Source organism: Ictidomys tridecemlineatus, chromosome 2 (assembly GCF_052094955.1).
Source record: "Ictidomys tridecemlineatus isolate mIctTri1 chromosome 2, mIctTri1.hap1, whole genome shotgun sequence".
Classification (NCBI taxonomy): Eukaryota; Metazoa; Chordata; class Mammalia; order Rodentia; family Sciuridae; genus Ictidomys; species Ictidomys tridecemlineatus.
In genome coordinates, this window is record NC_135478.1 from 92,656,121 (window position 1) to 92,674,715 (window position 18,595).

General features: G+C 39.2%; 1 protein-coding gene across 3 annotated transcripts; it reads left to right on the forward strand.

Annotated features, from left to right (window-relative positions):
- The first annotated feature begins 975 nt into the window (after positions 1-975).
- Positions 976-17,344, forward strand: Denr (density regulated re-initiation and release factor). Of its 3 annotated transcripts, XM_005329572.5 has the most exons (8): positions 976-1,130; positions 1,872-1,986; positions 9,470-9,489; positions 10,615-10,699; positions 11,968-12,051; positions 15,551-15,667; positions 16,803-16,942; positions 17,056-17,344. In XM_005329572.5, the coding sequence occupies exons 2-8, from the start codon at positions 1,881-1,883 to the stop codon at positions 17,098-17,100; spliced, it is 597 nt and encodes a 198-aa protein (XP_005329629.2). In that variant the 5' UTR covers positions 976-1,130; positions 1,872-1,880; the 3' UTR covers positions 17,101-17,344. The 3 variants fall into 3 exon arrangements, with proteins under 3 accessions (XP_005329629.2, XP_040145481.2, XP_077895407.1); XM_040289547.2 differs by lacking the exon at positions 15,551-15,667; XM_078039281.1 differs by lacking the exons at positions 976-1,130; positions 1,872-1,986; positions 9,470-9,489 and adding an exon at positions 9,956-10,052.
- Positions 17,345-18,595: the final 1,251 nt, after the last annotated feature.

Below are 18,595 nucleotides of genomic sequence, written 5' to 3' on the forward strand. Positions count from 1 at the left end.
GAGGCACTGGGTTGGATTCTCAGCACTGCATATAAATAAATAAAATAAAGGTCCATTGACAACTAAAAAAAAAAATTAAAAAAAATATTAGCAGGACGGAGGCCATGCTGGATGAATCTCTGGTGGAAAGATTGTTCCGGATGGTTAAGTTCACATGAAAAGTAAGTTGTAAAGATAACTTTCAAGGGGTGGCAGAAGCGACTGTGAATGAAAGAAGGGAACGAGGTGAGTGGGTGTGGAGGATGAAGCAAAATAGAAAAGAACCCCTTCCCCACCTATAAAGCACTTCTTATTCTTATCCCCTAACCCTCAAGCCTCTGAAAGCTCTGAATGGGGTTTCACGAATGGAACTCACGCTGATTATGCACATAAGGGCATTCTCCCAAAATAAAACCAATGGAAGAAAAGCTTAGATACGTGGTTGTGTCTAGCAGGATTTAGCCTTCGGAGAGAAAGGCTGGGATGGACAGAGCAATTCCAATTTAGAACACCTATAAGGATAGTAAACACTGGACAGTGAGGAAAATGGCGTGGTTAGGTAGTAAGAGATGACATTTAAACAGAACGGATATTGTTTTTTTTTCCAAGAACAATTCTTCCAATTTAGGGTTTTGTGTTGAGACGAAACCAAACGCCTTAGCCAGCTGCAGACTCCCCGCAGAGGAGTGACTGATTCAACAGCTGGAGGTTAGTCAGGACTCTAGGATGTACCCCAGACACGGGGGCAATGGTTTCCCAGGCTTACTGACAGGGACTCATTTCTGACTCAGGCGCGCGTGTCTGCTCGTCCAGTCCGCGCGCGTTCAGCTTGCGAACCGCAGACGATCCCTCCTCTCCGACGGGTAGCGAGCACCGCCTACTGGCCCTCCGCGGCTCGGCCTCGTGGCCCCACCCCGGGACGGAAGGCGCATGCGCCCGCGCCCCTCTTTCACTCCACCCCCATTTAGGCTTCTCGCGACATCTGCTCAGCCGCGGCCCTGAGTCTCGCGATAAAGGCTTATTGTCTCGCGGGAGCGCGTCTGGTAGACGGGCTCTCGGGAGGCCCCGGCTAGGAAAGAGGAGTTGCATGTGTCGCTTCAGCTGGCGGGAGCTGCGGGAGCGGCGGCGGCGAGCGCTGTGCGACCTCCTGGGTAACGACCCCTCCACTTCTTCGGCATCCCAGCGCTGGTAGTGAGCGTGGGGGAAGCTGAGGTGCTACCTGGAGGAAGGGGGCCGGGCCTGGCCGTGCGTCTCCACCCCCGCCCACATGGGTTCTTCTGCTATCCCCAAGATCGCCGGTTCGCCTGAGACCTGCTCGCCCTTGCGCCCTCAGCCCTTTTGCAGTCTGCCCCTTCCTTGTTCTTCTCCCATTTTCCGCACTCTCCTCAGGCTCTGGCCATCCTGCCCCCTCCCATCTCCGTTCCTGATCGCTTCTCTTCCCTTGGCATCTTGCTGCTTCCACAACCTGCCTTTGGACACCTGGTGACCCACCTCCTCTTCCTAGTTTTTTCCAGCCTCTCTCCATTCAACTGCTTTGTAGTCTAATTCTAACTGCAGTTTGCATCTCTCCCAGGTCCCCCTCAGACCTTTTGCTCGGTCTCTATTGAGGTCATACACCCCATTCTTACCCCCTCAATTGCTTCTTTTTCTCTAGCATCCCCTCTTCCCCATCTTTCATGGTCCATTCGCTACGTACTTCACTATAGACCTGTGGACAGTGTGAATGAGCCTGAAATTGCTTATATTTTATGAATAATGCAGCTTGTATCCCTCACTTAACAGTACTGAAATAGCTTTGGAATGAGGGGACATGGAGGAGGAGGAGGAAGCGTTCCCATACTGTTTCTCTGGGGTCTTGGTTCAAAATAATGTGTTATTTTCCTTGCTTACAGGTTTGTGAAATGGCTGCTGACATTTCTGAATCCAGTGGGGCTGATGGCAAAGGAGATCCAAGGAATAGTGCCAAGTTAGATGCTGATTATCCACTTCGAGTCCTTTACTGTGGAGGCAAGTGTTGGAATGCAGAAAACGGGTTTTACTTGCTGTATTTTTATTCCTTGGTAGTTTCATATTTGAACTTTAAGTTTTTATGTGCTGTCTTTGTCATTTAATGAATCCTGAATTGAGAAGGGGCCTGGTGAGGAGGGAGCCTAGGTTAACAGATATCTTTATCCGAGTGGTTTGTGACATGTTACTTGACCTGGAGAAGCTTACAGTCAGTTGGAATAGAAATATGCAAATAGGTTATTTCAGCCTGATGTTTTATGCTAGTTGCTATTCTGGCTATTAAAGGAGACCATTTGGAACATACCAAGTCTTAAAGGATGGTGAAGAATGGCAGAGGAAGTCAGGAAGGGCATCATAGATGAAGTGAACAGCTATGCAAGGAAAAGTTGATGCATGTGTGTGATCTGAGCATCTTTGAATTAGTATATCTTATAGTATAGGGAAGTGTCAGTTAAGGACTAGAGGAGGCTAAATGGAATGATAGACAATAGGATAATTAGTGAAAGTCTTCTTGCTTTGAATAATAATATATGTATTAGATTTCCCCTTTGAATATTCTCCAGATAGAAATATTTATGAATTGTAAATGCTCTATTTTATTAGTGTCATAGGAAATTTAAGAAAAATTTCAGAATACGGAACAGTAAAGAAGCCAGGTGTTGTGGCAAACACTTGTAATCCCAGCAGTTTGGGAGGCTGAGACAGGAGGATCTCAAGTTCAAAGCCAGTCTTAGCAATTTAGTGAGGACCTACACAAATTAGCGAGACTCTGTCCCCAAATACAAAATAAAAACAGACTGGGAATAGTTGAGTGCCTTTGGGTTTAATCCCAGGTTACCCTGACTCCCTGGCCCTGTGGGGAGGAGGAAAGGAAGAAAAAAGAAGAAACAGAAAGGGAAGGAGTAAATACTGTTTTTTAGAAAATATTCTTGAGGACTCACTAGGTGCTTTGTAATGTTTTAGGTGTTGGGGACTGAGTAATGAATAAGTTAGAAAGGTTCCTTGTTCTCATGGACTTTACATTCTGTGAGAGTAATCCAGACCTCATTCAGAATTTAAGTACTGTGGAAGGAGAAGTGATGTCATTTGAGTCATTAAATGGCTTTCATAATAAAATTAACGTAGAATACCTCAGCAAGAGGTACTAGGCTGGGGAACTTTTTGTAGGGCTGATTGAGTTTTGTTATGATATTTTTCTCATGTATTTATATTTTTTGCCTTCAGAGTCATGAATTAGGGTTTACATTCTGATTCTAGCACTTACCAGGTATGTGTCCCTGAGCAAATGAATTGATTTCTGTAAATTTTAGAGCTCTGTTTCTAAGATCTATAAAATGAGGAGGAAGACTACATTTTAAGTCAGATGATTCATATAAAGCACCTTTTACCACAACCAGTAGTACAAGATCTTAGTTTACTAATACTGCTGATGATTATTAGTATTAGAAAAGTATACTAGTTCAGTATTTTCTTTATCCTTATTTGTCAGATGTAGTTAAAAATTGTTGTAACCGAGTGGGTGGTACACATCTATAATCCCAGCTACTCAGGAGGCTGAGGTGGCACACATCTGTAATCCCAGCTACTCAAGAGGCTGAGGCAGAAGGGTCAAAAGTTTGAGACAAGCTTGGGCAACTCTGTCTCAAAAATATAAAAGGCTGAAGATGTGGCTCAGTTTTTCAATTCCCAGTGCCAAAACAAAACAGAAGAAATGTTCTTTGCTTTGTAGTTAATCAAACCTAAAGCTTTATAAAATGCACTATTATTTTAGACCTAAGAAAGAAAAAAGATACTCATTAGATTGAGAAGATAATTATAAGATTAAAAAATTAGAATTCATTGATATATAGGATATGAAACCCATACTATTAAATTGCTTATGTCACTTCTAAGGTGTCTTTTGAAGAACTACACTAAATATTCAGTCTTCCCCACTGATAATTTGTATTGTTGAAACTCCCTAACATTTTGGACAAAGGTTTATTTTCATTTCCCTCTCTACTTTGTGTTGATATTGCAATACAATATTAGAATGAGGAAAAGGGTTTATGTATGGTTGTGAGAAGTACTTAGGGAATATTAAATGCTGAATTAAATGGTATTGACTTGTAAAAAATATGAATTAGGAGTTTAGGAGAGGGAGGGATCTTGTTCAGAGACAAGTAGGGAAGTTTTTAAGGAACTAGGATTTGTATTAAACCTTAGCTGATAAGTAGAACTTACATGGAAAGGTGAAGGTATTCTTAAGTACAGTATGATGGTGGGCTGGACATGTAGTTCAGTGGTAGAGTACTTGCCTAGCATGTATATAAGCTCTGGGTTCAATCCCTAGTACTGCAAAAAAACAAAAGTGGTAAAAAAAAAAAAAATAATAATTTTTTTCAGTTGCAGATGGATATAATACCTTTATTTTATTTCTTCATTTTTTGTTTTTGGGTACCAGAGATTGAATTCAAGGGCACTCAATCACTGAGTCACATCCCCATCCCTATTTTTATTTTATTTAGAGACAAGGTCTCACTGGGTTGCTTAGTGCCTTACCCTTGCTGAGTCTGGCTTTGAACCCGAGGTCCTTCTACCCCAGCTTCCAAGCTGCTGGTATCCCAGCATGTGCCACCATGCCTGGCTATTTTTTTTTTTTTTCAATGTGGTACTGAAGATGGAACCCAGGGCCTCACATGTGCTAGACAAGTACTCTACCACTGAGCCACAACCCCAGCCAAAATGGGGTAAAATTAGTATGGTATATTCAGGGGAGAGGGAGGTGAAAGAGCTGATTGGAGTAGAATAATGATTTGGATTAAAGTAGGAAACCAGGCTAGGTTGGATGGCTTCCTCCCTCCCTCCCTCCCTCCCTCCTTCCTTCCTTCCTTCCTTCCTTCCTTCCTTCCTTCCTTCCTTCCTTCCTTCCCTCCCTCCCTCCCCCCCTCCCCCCCTCCCCTCAGTGCCTCCCCTCAGTGAAGATGTTAGCCTCTGGAAACTATGTTTGTTTCTTTCTTTCTTTTGTTCATTTGCTAGAGGTTTACCTCAGTGAGGATGTCAGCCTCTGGAGACTATGTTTCTTTCTTTCTGCCCCCTCCTCCTTTTTTTTTAGTTGTAGTTGGACACAATACCTTTATTTTACCCTTTTTTTTTTTTTAAGTGGTGCTAAGGATCAAACCCAGGGCCTCGCACGACCTAGGTGAGTGCTCTACCACTGAGCCACAACACCAGCCTGAGCCCAAGTCTTGCATGCTAGGCAACTACTCTCTGCTTTGAGCTACATTCCCAGCCCCTATCTGAGTTTACATCCTGGTGCAGTTTTATTTCTGACTGTGACCTTGGCCAGTTCCTTCATTCATAAAATGGAGGTAGCAGCAGAGCCTCTTTCAGAGAGCTATTGGAAGGGAAAAATTAAAAAATACATTGTGGGCTGGAGTTGTAGCTCAGTGGCAGAGCACTTGCCTAGCATGTGTGAGGCATTGGGTTCTATCCTTAGCACCACATAAACATAAACAAATAAAATAAAGGCATTCTGTCCATCTATAACTACAAAAAACTAAAAAAATATACGTTGCATTGGGCTGGAGTTGTGACTCAGTGCCTAGCACATGCACTGGGTTAGATCCTCAGTACCACATTAAAAATAAATAAATAGGGCTGGGGAGGGCTGGGGATGTGGCTCAATCGGTAGAGCGCTTGCCTGGTATGCGTGCGGCCTGGGTTCGATCCTCAGCACCACATACAAAACAAAGATGTTGTGTCCGCGGAAAACTAAAAAAATAAATATTAAAAAATTCTCTCTCTCTCAAAAAAAAAAAAAAAAAATTAGGGCTGGGGATGTGGCTCAAGCGGTAACGCGCTCACCTGGCATGCGCGGGGCGCAGGATTCCATCCTCAGCACCACATAAAAATAAAAAAAATAAAGTTGTTTTGTCCACCGGGGGGAAAAAAAAGAAAAAGTTTAAAAATAAATAAATAAACAAATAAATAAATGTAATGTGTCCACCTACAGCTAAAGTAATACATAAAAAATAATATTGCATAACAATGTATTATATATTTGGCACTTGGTGAGTTCTCAGTAAATGTTATTATTGCTCAAAGTCAGATAAGTTGAGTTACTATAGTCTCCATCATTTATGGGGAACTGATGATTTTTTTTTTTAAATTTTTTTTCAGCAGACACAACATCTTTGTTTGTATGTGGTGCTGGGGATCGAACCCGGGCCGTGCGCATGCCAGACGAGCGCGCTACCCCTTGAGTCACATCCCCAGCCCACTGATGATTTCTTGAGCAGGAAAATAAATTGATGAGAAGGTTAATATGCTACATTATGTGGATGAGGGAGAATCCACAGGTTGAAAGGCCAATTTCAGAAATGTAGGCGTGAGGTAAATGAGCGTCATGATTATAGTGGAAACAATATAAAATGAAAGAGGATTAATTAAAGAAAAGATGAGGGCTGGGAATGTAGCACAGTAGTAGAGCTAGCTCTTGCCTGGAATGCTTGAGGCCCTGGGCTTGATCCCCAACACTGAAAAAAAAAAAAAAAAGAAAACAAAAAAGAAAAGATGAAATGGTTAATAGTGAGAAGGGGAAAAGAGCCAGGTACGGTGGCTCATGCCTATAATCCTAGTGACAGGGGAGGTTGAGGCAGAAGGGTCACAAGTTTGGGGCCAATACTGGTAATTTAGAGTCTTGGCAAGACCCTATCTCAAAATAAAAAGGCCTGGAGATGTGTTTCAGTGATAAAGTCCCTCTGGATTTAGTCCCTAGCACCTCCTACCACCCACCAAAACCAAAACAAACAAAAAAACCAGGGCTGGGTAGGTTACAGATTCACTGATGAGTTCCCTATTTCTAAACTGAATTGAAAAATAGAAAAATCCTGAAAGTGGTGAAGTTGATTAGGTTTAGAGGTGGATATTTGGTTCATTATTCTAATATGAATTTTAATTTCTCCCAATGGAAGAATCCAGAATATCAAAATTGACAGCAGAGAATTAAAAGAAAAATCAGGAACTATATGCCACAGAGAAGGTGGAGAGTGTGTGAGCTTTTCTAAGAAAAGAAGTCGGGGCCTAGGATTGTGGCTCAGTGGCAGAGTGCTTGCCTAGCATGTATGAGGCACTGGGTTCGATCCTTAGCACCACATAAAAATAAATAAATAAAATAAAGATACTGTGTCCATCTATAACTTAAAAAAAAAAAGTCAGAGGATCATTTCTGTGACTAAGGTGAGCTGTGTGGATTTCGCCACATAGAGAGATTGTTCATTTGCTAGAGGTTTACCTCAGTGAAGATGTCAGCTTCTGGAGACTATGTTTCATTTTTCTGTAGTTATGAAGCATAACTAAAGATGTAAGAAAAACAGGTACATTTATTTTAACAGGATGCAGAGAATTTAGGTTCCTGTCATATTCTTACATGGTGGTTACCTATGTAACAACATTTTAAATTTGAAAGCCTCTGATTCAAGGATAAGATCTGTTTTCCAGCGACCTCAGTAAACTAGGAGTCAATAAACTAGGACTACCAGATGGAAGCTATTGAAAGGTGCATTTGTACCTAATGAATACTGTCCAGAAGTATTGGAGACAAGTGTGGGCTATACTTTTAGATTCCAACATTATCACTTTATAAAAATGGTGGCATTGCCAGGCATGGTGGCGCATGTCTGTAATCCCAGAAACTCCAAGAGTCTGAGGCAAGAGAATCATAAGTTTGAGGCCAGCCTCATCAGTTTAGGGGGACCCTGTCTAAAACAAATAAGCTAAAAGATGTAGCTTGTATTTTTTGGTGGGGGGGTTACTGAGGACTGAACCCAGAGGCTGGCTTTGAACTCATGATCCTCTTGCCTCAGCCTCCTGAGCTGCTGGGAGTTATAGGCATGCGTCACCACTAGGCCCTTCTTGCAGGTTGCATTTTTTTAAATATTTACTTTTTAGTTATAGGTGGATACAATGTTTTTATTTTACTTTATGTGGTGCTGAGGATTGAACCCAGTGTCTCATGCATGCTAGGTGAGAACTCTACCTCTGAGCCACAACCCCAGCCTATAGCTTGCATTTTTAATAGGTCCATATTAATCAACAATTTAAAAAGACTGTAAAGTATTTACTGAATACCTCTGATGGTTCTGGACAAAGTTCCAGGAAGGATTGTAAATTGGCAGGAGCCCTGTCCTTCATCTACACATAACTTATACCAGGTAGATGTTGGTGAGTATTGAAAGAAGGATACAGGTGAGATTGGCAGCAGAGAGAAGAAATAAAAGGTTTGGGACAATTAGCCACAGTGGCAGTGAGGAAGGGAGAGCTGTCTTCCAGTTGTGTGGAATCAGGAAGACTTCATAGAAGTAACTCATTGAGTGGGAATTTGAAGGGAAGGAAGCATTCAGGCAGGCACAGAGGGCAGAAGAATAAGCCCTACCAGGCAAGGGAACAACAGAAGAGAGGTGAAAAAAAGATGGAGAGTATAGAGCAGGTTGTAAGTGCTCTGGTTTGGTTATAATGTGGGATTTGTGAAGAGGAGTGGCCGGATTGTGGGGGACTTCATTTGTAGATGATGGTAAGTTACTGGAAGTTTATGAGCAGAGAATTTATGTGAAGATGAATTCAGCATCAGAATAAAAGTTGGGGGTGGAAAACTTATTGCCAGACTATAATAAGACTTTAGATAAAATTAATTAGGGTTTAAATGAGTAGCAGAGCCAGGTGTGGTGGTATACAACTGTAGCTCCAGGTAGTCAGAGGCTGAGGCAGGATGTTTGAGCTCAGGAGTTCAGACCAGTTTGGGCAATTAAGTGAGACCTTATCTTTAAAAAAAAAAAAAAAAAAAAGGCAGCATAAATTAGAGGAGGTTAAGGAGAGAGATTTTGATGGCAGTGGAATCAACAGGATAAAGTAGTTATATAGGTTTGAGGACAAAGGAGGGGGAGAAATCACTTATTAAAACTGTACATCTGGCAGATATTTAGTATTCTTGGAGTACTTAGAGAAGAGTAAAAAATCCTTATATAGAGTACTTGATTAAAGAGAAAAATAAAAGTAAATGTGTGTTTCTTGTTGCTCCTTTTCCCTACCCCCTCCTTTCCAAAAAGAAGGGTGCAAATTAGACTGGTTTCATTTCTGCTAAAGTCTGAGCAGGGATTTAGAGAGCAGTTTGGATTCTTTTATAAAACGTGCTTTAAGCTTCTGCTCTGTGCCAGGCCTTCTGAAGCTCGCAGCTTAACTGAAGACAAACATTCTAACAGATGAGCTTTAATGTACTAGAGGCTCCATGTTCCATGAACTGACATCTTCTTAGATCAAAAGATCAAGATAGTGTCATCTCAAATAATCATGTCCCTTTTTCTGCAAAAATAGCCTTGAAAAAACATTTGAAAATGGTACAGAAAAATTAGAAATGAAGCATTTGTCAAATATAAATTAATGATGAGTCCTGTGTGTATTCATATATTTAACATTTTATTTTTTTTTTTCCTCTACATTTCTCCAGTCTGTTCATTACCAACAGAGGTAAGTCCATTTAAAATTATTTTCTCTTTTTTAACTTACTTTTGAATTTAGAGCTAACACAAAACTTTCTTATTTTTTATTTCCTATCATTTGATAGATGAGTTTCAACCTTTTGTATAGGTCTTTGGTGTAGAATACTCTTAAAGTCTTATAACTTTCTTGGGAGGAAGGGCAACTGAAAGTTTATACCCAAGGCCTTGTGCACGTTAGGCAAGCATTATAGCACTAGCCAATGAACCACATCCCCAGCCCTTTTTATTTTTTGAGACAGGGTCGCTCTAAGTTGCCCAGCTGGCCTTAAACTTTTGATTCTCCTGCCCTCAGCCTCTGAGTAGCTGGGATTACAGAGTGTGTGCCATCATGCCTGTTTATAAATTCTTTCCTTTAGACCTTGAGTTATACGTGTACTCTTTTTTTTTTTTTCCCCCTTTCTTTCTTTCTTTCTTTTGTTTTTGTTTTTTGTTATTTTGAGATGGGGTCTTGCTGTGTTGCCCAGGCTGGTCTTGAACTCCTGGGCTCAACTGATCCTCTTGCCTCAGCCTCCTGAGTAGCTGGGACTACAGGTGCGTGTCACTGTGCTCAGCTGTTATGTGTACTTTTTTTGCACTTACCTATATATGCATTCTGGATTTTTGCATGGAACTCATGAATAGTCAGCTGATAAAGCAAGAGTAATCCTAAAGCCAAAACTATCATGTCTGAGGAGAAGAAAGAAAAAGCAATATAAAAGTCTTAATGTCAAGAAAAAAAGACTCAGGTCAATGAAGGCATAGTCTTATAAGACTTTCTGAGACAGGTTTTATGGGTAAGTCAGAAAAATAATGAGGCGCCTGTGTACCCAAAGCAAGATAGTTTTTGTTCATTGCCCTTGTTCATTAGACTTATTGTTTGGATGAAGAAAAAATAAATAGCTACAGTGAGGTGGTACCTAATCCTTTCTTATTTCTAGTTTCTTATGGGGCATTTCCTATTTGAATACAGATTTCCTATGGATAAGAAGTCTGGTGAAAGTGGTTAATCATTGTTTATATAGCAACAATAGACAATACTTTTTAATTAAAATATATAGATTGTTTAAAAATGTTTTGTTGTGACTCAATTTGTTCTTTTATTTTTCCCTCCCAGTACTGTGAATATATGCCTGATGTTGCTAAATGTAGGCAGTGGTTAGAGAAGAATTTTCCAAATGAGTTTGCAAAACTCACTGTAGGTATGAAAATTTTTTTCTTTTCTCTAACTTATATATCTGAAACAGATGTATATATGGTATTAAATGTGAAAGTCCTTCTTTAATAGGATATTACAGAATTTCATTAATCTATTTAAAACTTTCTATTCAGAAGCAGGATAGATCTGTATCAACTGATAGAAAAAAATTAAATGATTTAGGGCAAATGTTCACATTAATTTGAGCATACTATATGCTGCTACACATTGTTCTAAGTTCCAAGGGTAAAGCAGTAAACAAAAGATTGAGTTTTGTTGCTCAGAGGAGTATACACATGCCTGTAAGCTTGCAAGGCTTTGACAGGAGAATCAAAATCAGCCTCAGCAAAAGTGAGGCGCTAAGCAACTCAGTGAGATCCTATTTCTAAATAAAACCCAAAATAGGGCTAGAGATATGACTCAGTGGTTGAGTGCCCTGAGTTCAATCCCTAGTACCAAAAATATTGAGCTTTGTGGCTGGGGCTGTAGCTCAGTGGGAGAGCAGTTGCCTAGCATGTGTAAGGCACCTGTGTTTGATACTTAGCAGCACATGAAAGTAAAAAAATAAAGGCATTCTGTCCATCTACAACTACAAAAAAAAAAAGATGGTTAAAAATGAAGGTAGTGGCAAGAACAAGGGAAAACCTGGGCTGGGAATAGGCCTACTCCATGTCCCACTGTGCTGCTTGGTTTTCCAGTTATTTCCATAATTCCAAGACTTCTTTTTCTATTAGCATTACTTACTGTTAATCAGGTTTCCATCACTATAACAAATGCCTGAAAAAATCAACTTATGAAGGGGTTCAGTTTTAGAGGTTTCATTTTACAATTGGGGGCCCTGTTGCTTTGGGTCTGTGATGAGCCTTGACATCATGGGGAAGTTTATGATAGAGCAGAACTACTTACCTCATGGCCTGGTAGTAAGGAAGGGGATGGGGACCCACTATCTTCTTCAAAGGCACTTCCCCAGAGACCCGAGGACTTACTGCTAGGCCCCACCTTGTTGGAGTTCCTCCACTTCCCAATAGCACCACCATGGGGGCTAAACCTTTAACACGTGGGCCTCTAGGTACACTTATCCAAACCATAACATAATGACTTTAGAATTAAGACTTGTATAGAAATAAAGCCATGTAAATCATTTGCTTTAGGAATGTCATACTCAATTGTTGGTAAAATCCCTTATTTGCATATGAAAATTACTCAAAGGTAATTTCTTTTTTTATCAGTATGAAATGATATTAATGCTTTTGGATTTCATTTTATATCTAGAAAACTCACCCAAACAAGAAGCTGGAATTAATGAAGGTCAAGGAACAGTAGGAGAAGAGGAGGAGAAGAAAAAACAAAAGAGAGGTAAGACCCAAATCCATGTTTTGATTTGAATAAACATACCTTCCCTGTGATAGAACATAAAAGGAATTAGGGTTCCCAAAGTGAGAAACATCTACCAGTTATAATTTAATTCCATAAATGTGTCATATAGAGGATCACAAAATTACATTCTCAGGGTCATGCTTGAATGTGATATGATTTGGACTTTATTAGTAAATTTGACCGGAGATAATATGCATATATACTGTATATATGTACATGTAAGATGCAGTCATCCAGTGAAGATTCCTGTGTATTCTGTTTAAGTAGACTGATGAAATAGACATTAAGAATTTATCCTCTCATTACTTCTGATAGTTAAATTGAAAACTTTGTTTTATATCTCATGTTCTGGATCCTATCCTTGCTTGTTTCTTCTTTATTAATTATGTGTCCCTGTAATTAAATTAGCTTATAAATATTTTCAGGATTTTTGTATTCTTTTATAATCCCAGTGATTTAGGAGGCTGAGGCAGAAGGATTGAAAATTCACGGCCAGCCTCAGCAAATTAGCAAGGGCCTACAAAACTTAGACCCTGCCTCAAAATAAAAAGGGTTGGGGATGTATCTCAGTGGTAAAGTGCCCTTGTCTTCATAGCCAGGTGTCTTTACTAAGAGTAAGAGACTTACCTGGTGAGGTGGCGTGCTCCTGTAATCCCAGAGGCTTGGGAGGCTGAGGCAGGAGAATCATGAGTTCAAAGCCAGCCTCAGCAACTTAGAAAGGTGCTAAGCAACTCAGTGAGACCCTATCTCTAAATAAAATACAAAATAGGGCTGGGATGTGGCTCAGTGGTCTAGTGCCCCTGAGTTTAATCCCTGGTACCCAGAAAAAAAAAAAAGTAGATTTATAATCCTCCTTTCTGTTCTGTCACTCACTCTTTAGTCTGTCCTAACTTGGCTTTGGTGGCATGAAGAGACTGTTCTAATAAAAGCACCAATTGCCTGCTATCACTATGTAAAAAGGGCATTTGAACACTATTCTTTTTCAAAGTGTGGTTCTGGGGTGTTGTGGTTTTTTTTTTTTTTTTTTTTAAGGTCCTGGGGATGGAAACCAGGCCTCACTTAGCTAGGCAAGTGCTCTACTACTGAGCCACCCTCCAGCCTCTTCCTTGGTTTCCGTGGCTTTCTTCTTTCTTAGTTCTACTCTTTTGTTCCTGCTCAGTATTCTGTGGAGGCTTCTTCCCTCTGTCTTTTAAAAGTAGATATCTCCCAGGACTCTGTCCCTGGTCCTTTAAACTTCTCATTCTGCATGTTCTCTCTGGATGATTCTCTCCCTAGCTTCTGCTGCACTGTACACTCATAATTCTCAGCGTGTATCTTAGGACCTGGAAATACTTTAGATTTAGTACTTCCAGGTCAAATTTAACTAAACCTCATATCCATTTTTTATTTTCCCATTTTAATAATGACAGTGTGGTCTGAGCCTTAATCCTGGGAACCATTTTATCCTCTCTTTGCCCTCTTTAATTAGTTCTAAATGTAGTTATTTTTCTTTCTTTATCCTGTTCCTAGTGGCTATTATTATTGTCATATTTGGTTTATATTTTGATTTTTTTGTCTGAGATAATGCAGCAATCTCTTCAAAGATGCATCCTCCACACAGTAGTTAGAACAAGCTTGATAAAACATAAATCTGGTAGAATCATTCTAGCAGTCTTTTTTTTTTTCTTTTTCTCTTTTGATAGCAGGGATTGGACCCAGGGGTGCTTCAACTACCGAGTCACATCCTCAGCCCTTTTTTAAGTTTTCTGAGACAGGGTCTCAGTTGCTCTGGCTGGCCTCAAACTTGTGGTCCTCTTGACTTAGCCTTCCAAGAAATTGGGATTATAGGTGTGAGCCACCATACCCTTCATTCCAGTAGTCTTTCAATGACTTCTCTTCTTCCACAATGTAAAGTCAAACACTAGAGTTTAATGTTCTAGTCTCTTAATGTATGGTGTATAATCTTTTGTTCTTTTGGCTTCATTTACTACATATCCGTAAGCATCCTTCAGTTAAGACCAGTGCAGTTCCCAAATATAATGCCTTTTCTTATCTCTGCTTGTTCCCTTTCCCTAGAATGTCTTTTTTTTTTTTTTTTTCTTTTTGGTACTGGGGATTGAACACAAGAGTACTTTACTACTAGCTACGTTCTTCGTACTTTTTTTTTTTTTAAGACAGGGTTTTTCTAATTTCTAAGGCTAGCTGGAAACTTGCTCTCCTTCTGCTTCAGCCTCTAAGTCACTAAATTATGGGTGTGACCACCATGCCCATCTTAGAATTTTTTTTTTTTTTCCTTCTCCAGCCATTTTCCCTTCACCTAAATGCTTCCTTTTTCCTCAAGACCTATTGTCACTCTCGAAAACCTTTTCTGTCTTCTGGAAGCAGATTAAGTCATTCCTCTGCCAAATGTGGATGGTAGTGCCTTATTAAAGGATCCTATTATATGTGGCTCAAGTGGTAGCGTGCTCGCCTAGCATGTGTGAGGCACTGGGTTCGATTCTCAGCACCACGTAAAAATAAAAAAATAAAGATACTGTGTCCACCTAAAACTAAAAAATAAATATTAAAAAAGCAAAAAAAAAAAAAAAGGATCCTATTATAGTGCATACCAGGTTACTATAATTTATTTAACATGTAGGGTAGAGATTATGTTTAGTGCTTGGCACATGGTAGGTACTTAATAAATGTTTATTGAGTGAATATATACATGAGATTTTTTTTCTCCCTGGTACTGAGCACTTTTTATTTTGAGCTAGTGTCTTACTAAATTGTAGAGGCTGACCTTGAACTGAGATTACAGGTAGGAGCCACTGCACCTGGTGTGATTTTCTTTTAGAGAAAGGGAATTTAGCTGGGCACAGTGGCACAGGCTTGTAATCCCAGCGACTCAGGAGGCTGAGGCAGGAGGATCGCAAGTTCAAACCTAGGCTCAGCAACTTAGCGAGGTTATAAGCAACTCAGCAAGACCCTGTCTCTAATAAAATATAAAAATGGGATCTGGGTTGTGACTTAGTGGTGGAGTGCTTTCTTGGCATGTGTGGGGCATTGGGTTTGATACTCAGCATCATGTGGGAGAAATAAATAAATAAATGAAAGTATTGTGTAAATATACAGCTAAAAAAAGGGGCGGGGAACTAGGGATATGGCTCTGTGATTCAGCATCCCGGGTTCAATCCCTGGTTCAAAAAAAGAAAAAGGAACTTAAACCTTTAAAAAATGAACACATTTGCCAGGCATGGCATTGCACACCTGTAATCCCAAAGCCTCAGAGGCTGAGACACAAGGATCATGAGTTTAAGGTCGGACTCCTCTGCAACTTGTAAGACCCTATCTCATAAAAAACATAAAAGGGCTGGGGATGTGACTTAGTGGTTAAGCACCCTGAATTCAATTGCTGGTACCCCCCCAAAAAAAGAAAATAAATAAAGGCTTAATATTCTGTAATAATGTTTAAAAAAAACCCAAAATAATTTATACAAGCTTTTTTAAATAAATACAGGTGGAAGGGGTCAAATAAAACAGAAAAAGAAGACTGTACCGCAAAAGGTTACTATAGCTAAAATTCCCAGAGCAAAGAAGAAATATGTGACAAGAGTATGTGGCCTTGCAACTTTTGGTGAGTTCAGGCTTAAGTTTATTTTTTATCACAGTATATGTTTAAATTGTGTATATTCTCTCTTGTTCCTTCTTTTTATCTGATATCATAGAACTTCACTGGTCTATATTTGCTAAGAAGGTATAAAATTGGGTTTTACATTTTTATTTTTATTTATTTATTTATTTATTTTGAAATATTTCCTTATTTTTTAGGTGTAGATGGACACGACACAATGCTTTTATTTTTATGTGGTGCTGAGAATCGAACCCGGGTCCCGCCCGTGCGAGGCGAGCTCTCTACCACTGAGCCACAATCCCAGCCCCGGTTTTACATTTTTAATTAGCTTAAAAATCATAATTTGGAGGAATTTAAAGCTTTTTTTTTTTTTTTTACTTTTATTTATTTATTTTCATGTGGCGCTGAGGATTGAACCTAGGCCTTGCATGTACGAGGCGAGTGCTCTACCGCTGAGCCACAACCCCAGCCCCTTTAAAAACGTTTTTAGAGGACAGTAATACAGTCTTTTCCTTTCTAGAATTCTTGTATAGGTACATTTATGTAGGACGAGGAGGAGGGCTGGGTGACTTTGTGGCAGAGAGTTGTATAATGGCCCACATCCTCTGGGAATGACAGTAGGGGTGAATGAAGGTGGATAGAAGAGCACCCTGTTTCAAAGCCCTTCAATTCCTGGAGACCTTGAGTTTGGGATGAAAGTATAAGGCAAGGTTTCTTCAAATAACAACAGACAATTGAAAAAGAATCACTGGATTGCATTTTAAATATTAAGAATTGTTTCTCCACTGTAAATTTTTCTCTTATAAGGGAGCTTAAGCAAAAGAACTTCATTCCTACTTAAAAGTGTGTATGTAATGCTTAGAAGTAATGTGTTCCTGGATTCATTTTGGTCTTACTGTGTGAGCTAGGGATAGTATGAATGATGCTGTTTTTATGTATTACACCTTTATTTGACCTTGAAAAAGCATGTTGAATTAAGAGCCCTGACTATTTTAATTACTATTCTGAAAGTAATATGAAATCCTTTAATACCTGTTTCATGAATTTAAAATGCAGATTAAATATCAAAATGGAAAAATATCTTTGATTCATAATTTCAATTATAATCTTGCTCCCCCCTCCCCTTTTAAACCAACAGAAATTGATCTTAAAGAAGCACAAAGATTTTTTGCTCAGAAATTCTCCTGCGGTGCCTCAGTAACAGGGGAAGATGAAATCATCATTCAGGGGGACTTTACAGATGACATAATTGATGTCATTCAGGAAAAATGGCCAGAGGTAAGTTCATGGAACACATATACCCATAGATATAAGTTGTTTAAAGCAAGTTGTTTCACCTTTTCCTTATTTGAATTCACAGCTCATGGAATACAAATATTTGTGTATTATAGGTGGATGATGACAGCATTGAAGACCTTGGAGAAGTAAAGAAGTGATTTTGAAAAACTTGTCTATATTTAATGATCTGGACTGAGCTGATACGGCCAAAGGGAGAGAGGCCTTTTAAATATATATCTATTTATCCTACAGTAAGACTGTAGACACCCTTGGCATTTTCACTGTCCTGTACAAGGCTGCTTGGTTTTTTTATTGCCAAAGTCTAATAAACAGGGGAGACTGTCATGCTTATGCATGACGCAGAATTTAGTCAAATAAAAAATTTTGGTCATTTGGTACTGACTTTTTCCTCTCTTTCTAACTTTTTATTTTAGAAAAACACTGTAATCTTTTTTGGGGGGGGGGCAATGTTGGGGATCTAACTCAGGGCATTGCATGTGCCAGGCAAGTGCTCTGCCACTGAGCTACACTCCCAGCTCCAATACTGCGGACCTTTTGTGGGAAGCATTTTTGTTGGTTATCTTACTGATTCACAGTTGAGTTATTTTAAAAAGGAATTTGAATTTGGCTTCCTTGCCAATAATGTCTCCTGATTTGTTTGGTGCGATGGTGCGATAGTATGAGTGAGAATATAATAGATTTATGGTTGAGTTTGTTTCATTGTTACTAACAAAGTCCATTTTTTGGGCATAACAACATACTATTGTAGTAATAGTAAGCTGTACTGGAGATTATTTGGTAAAGTATATTAAAAGCCTTAAAACCATGTGCACTATTTGATCCAGTAAGCTACTTCTTTGATACTATCCTAAAGTATTAGGATAGTATGCAAGACTGGTTAGTTTTACACAGATTTATGGATGAGGGGATTCCTCACAATTATTCATAATATCAATAATTGTAGATGACATAAATGAACAATTGGAAAATGGTTAAAGAAGTGATGTATTATCATGTGGTAGAATATTATATGTACATCCAAAATTTTTATTTTTCAAGAATACTTAGGAGCATGTTTGGTCATTAATGTAGGGGCTAATCTTCAATCCATTTAAACATTCATTATTGTTGTCTTGTGTGGAAGGCCATTCAAAGCTGCTGGAAGTTCCTGTTCTGACTATACCTTATGTGAGTAAAATTCTGCTAACCAATTAAAATTAATGTATACTCATGTTCAAATATAGCCTGGAAAATAACAGTTGAAATATCTTTCACTCACAAGAGAAACTGATAATTTTAATGAATGTATTATATGATTCTAAGTTTTAAGTCAGGTGCTGCAAACTGAAATCTTCTGATTTGTGTTAAACATTGCTATAGACACCTTTAAGAAAGTTAGAATGGGGTGGGGGAGGGGAGAGAAAGAGGAGGAGAAATTTAGAACCCATGAAAATCATTGTTCATTGCCATGCAAATACAATCTTTAATGAAAGGGTGTTTTTTAAAAAAAAATGTCTTAGAAAAGGTGTGTAATAAAGATGTAAATTTTAAAATGAAATTCTGCATTAACTGAATTATACTAAGTAGGATTACCTAGTGAAGCAAATTTATCCATCAAAACCTTTTGGCATGTATTATGTATGTATTCTTCTG

Excerpts from the sequence above, each read along its gene's own strand:
- Denr (XM_005329572.5), top strand. The coding sequence starts at position 1,881 with ATGGCTGCTGACATTTCTGAATCCAGTGGGGCTGATGGCAAAGGAGAT. Across the intron at positions 1,987-9,469 it reads TCGAGTCCTTTACTGTGGAG|TCTGTTCATTACCAACAGAG; the intron begins GCAAGTGTTGGA and ends ACATTTCTCCAG. Across the intron at positions 10,700-11,967 it reads GTTTGCAAAACTCACTGTAG|AAAACTCACCCAAACAAGAA; the intron begins GTATGAAAATTT and ends TTTTATATCTAG.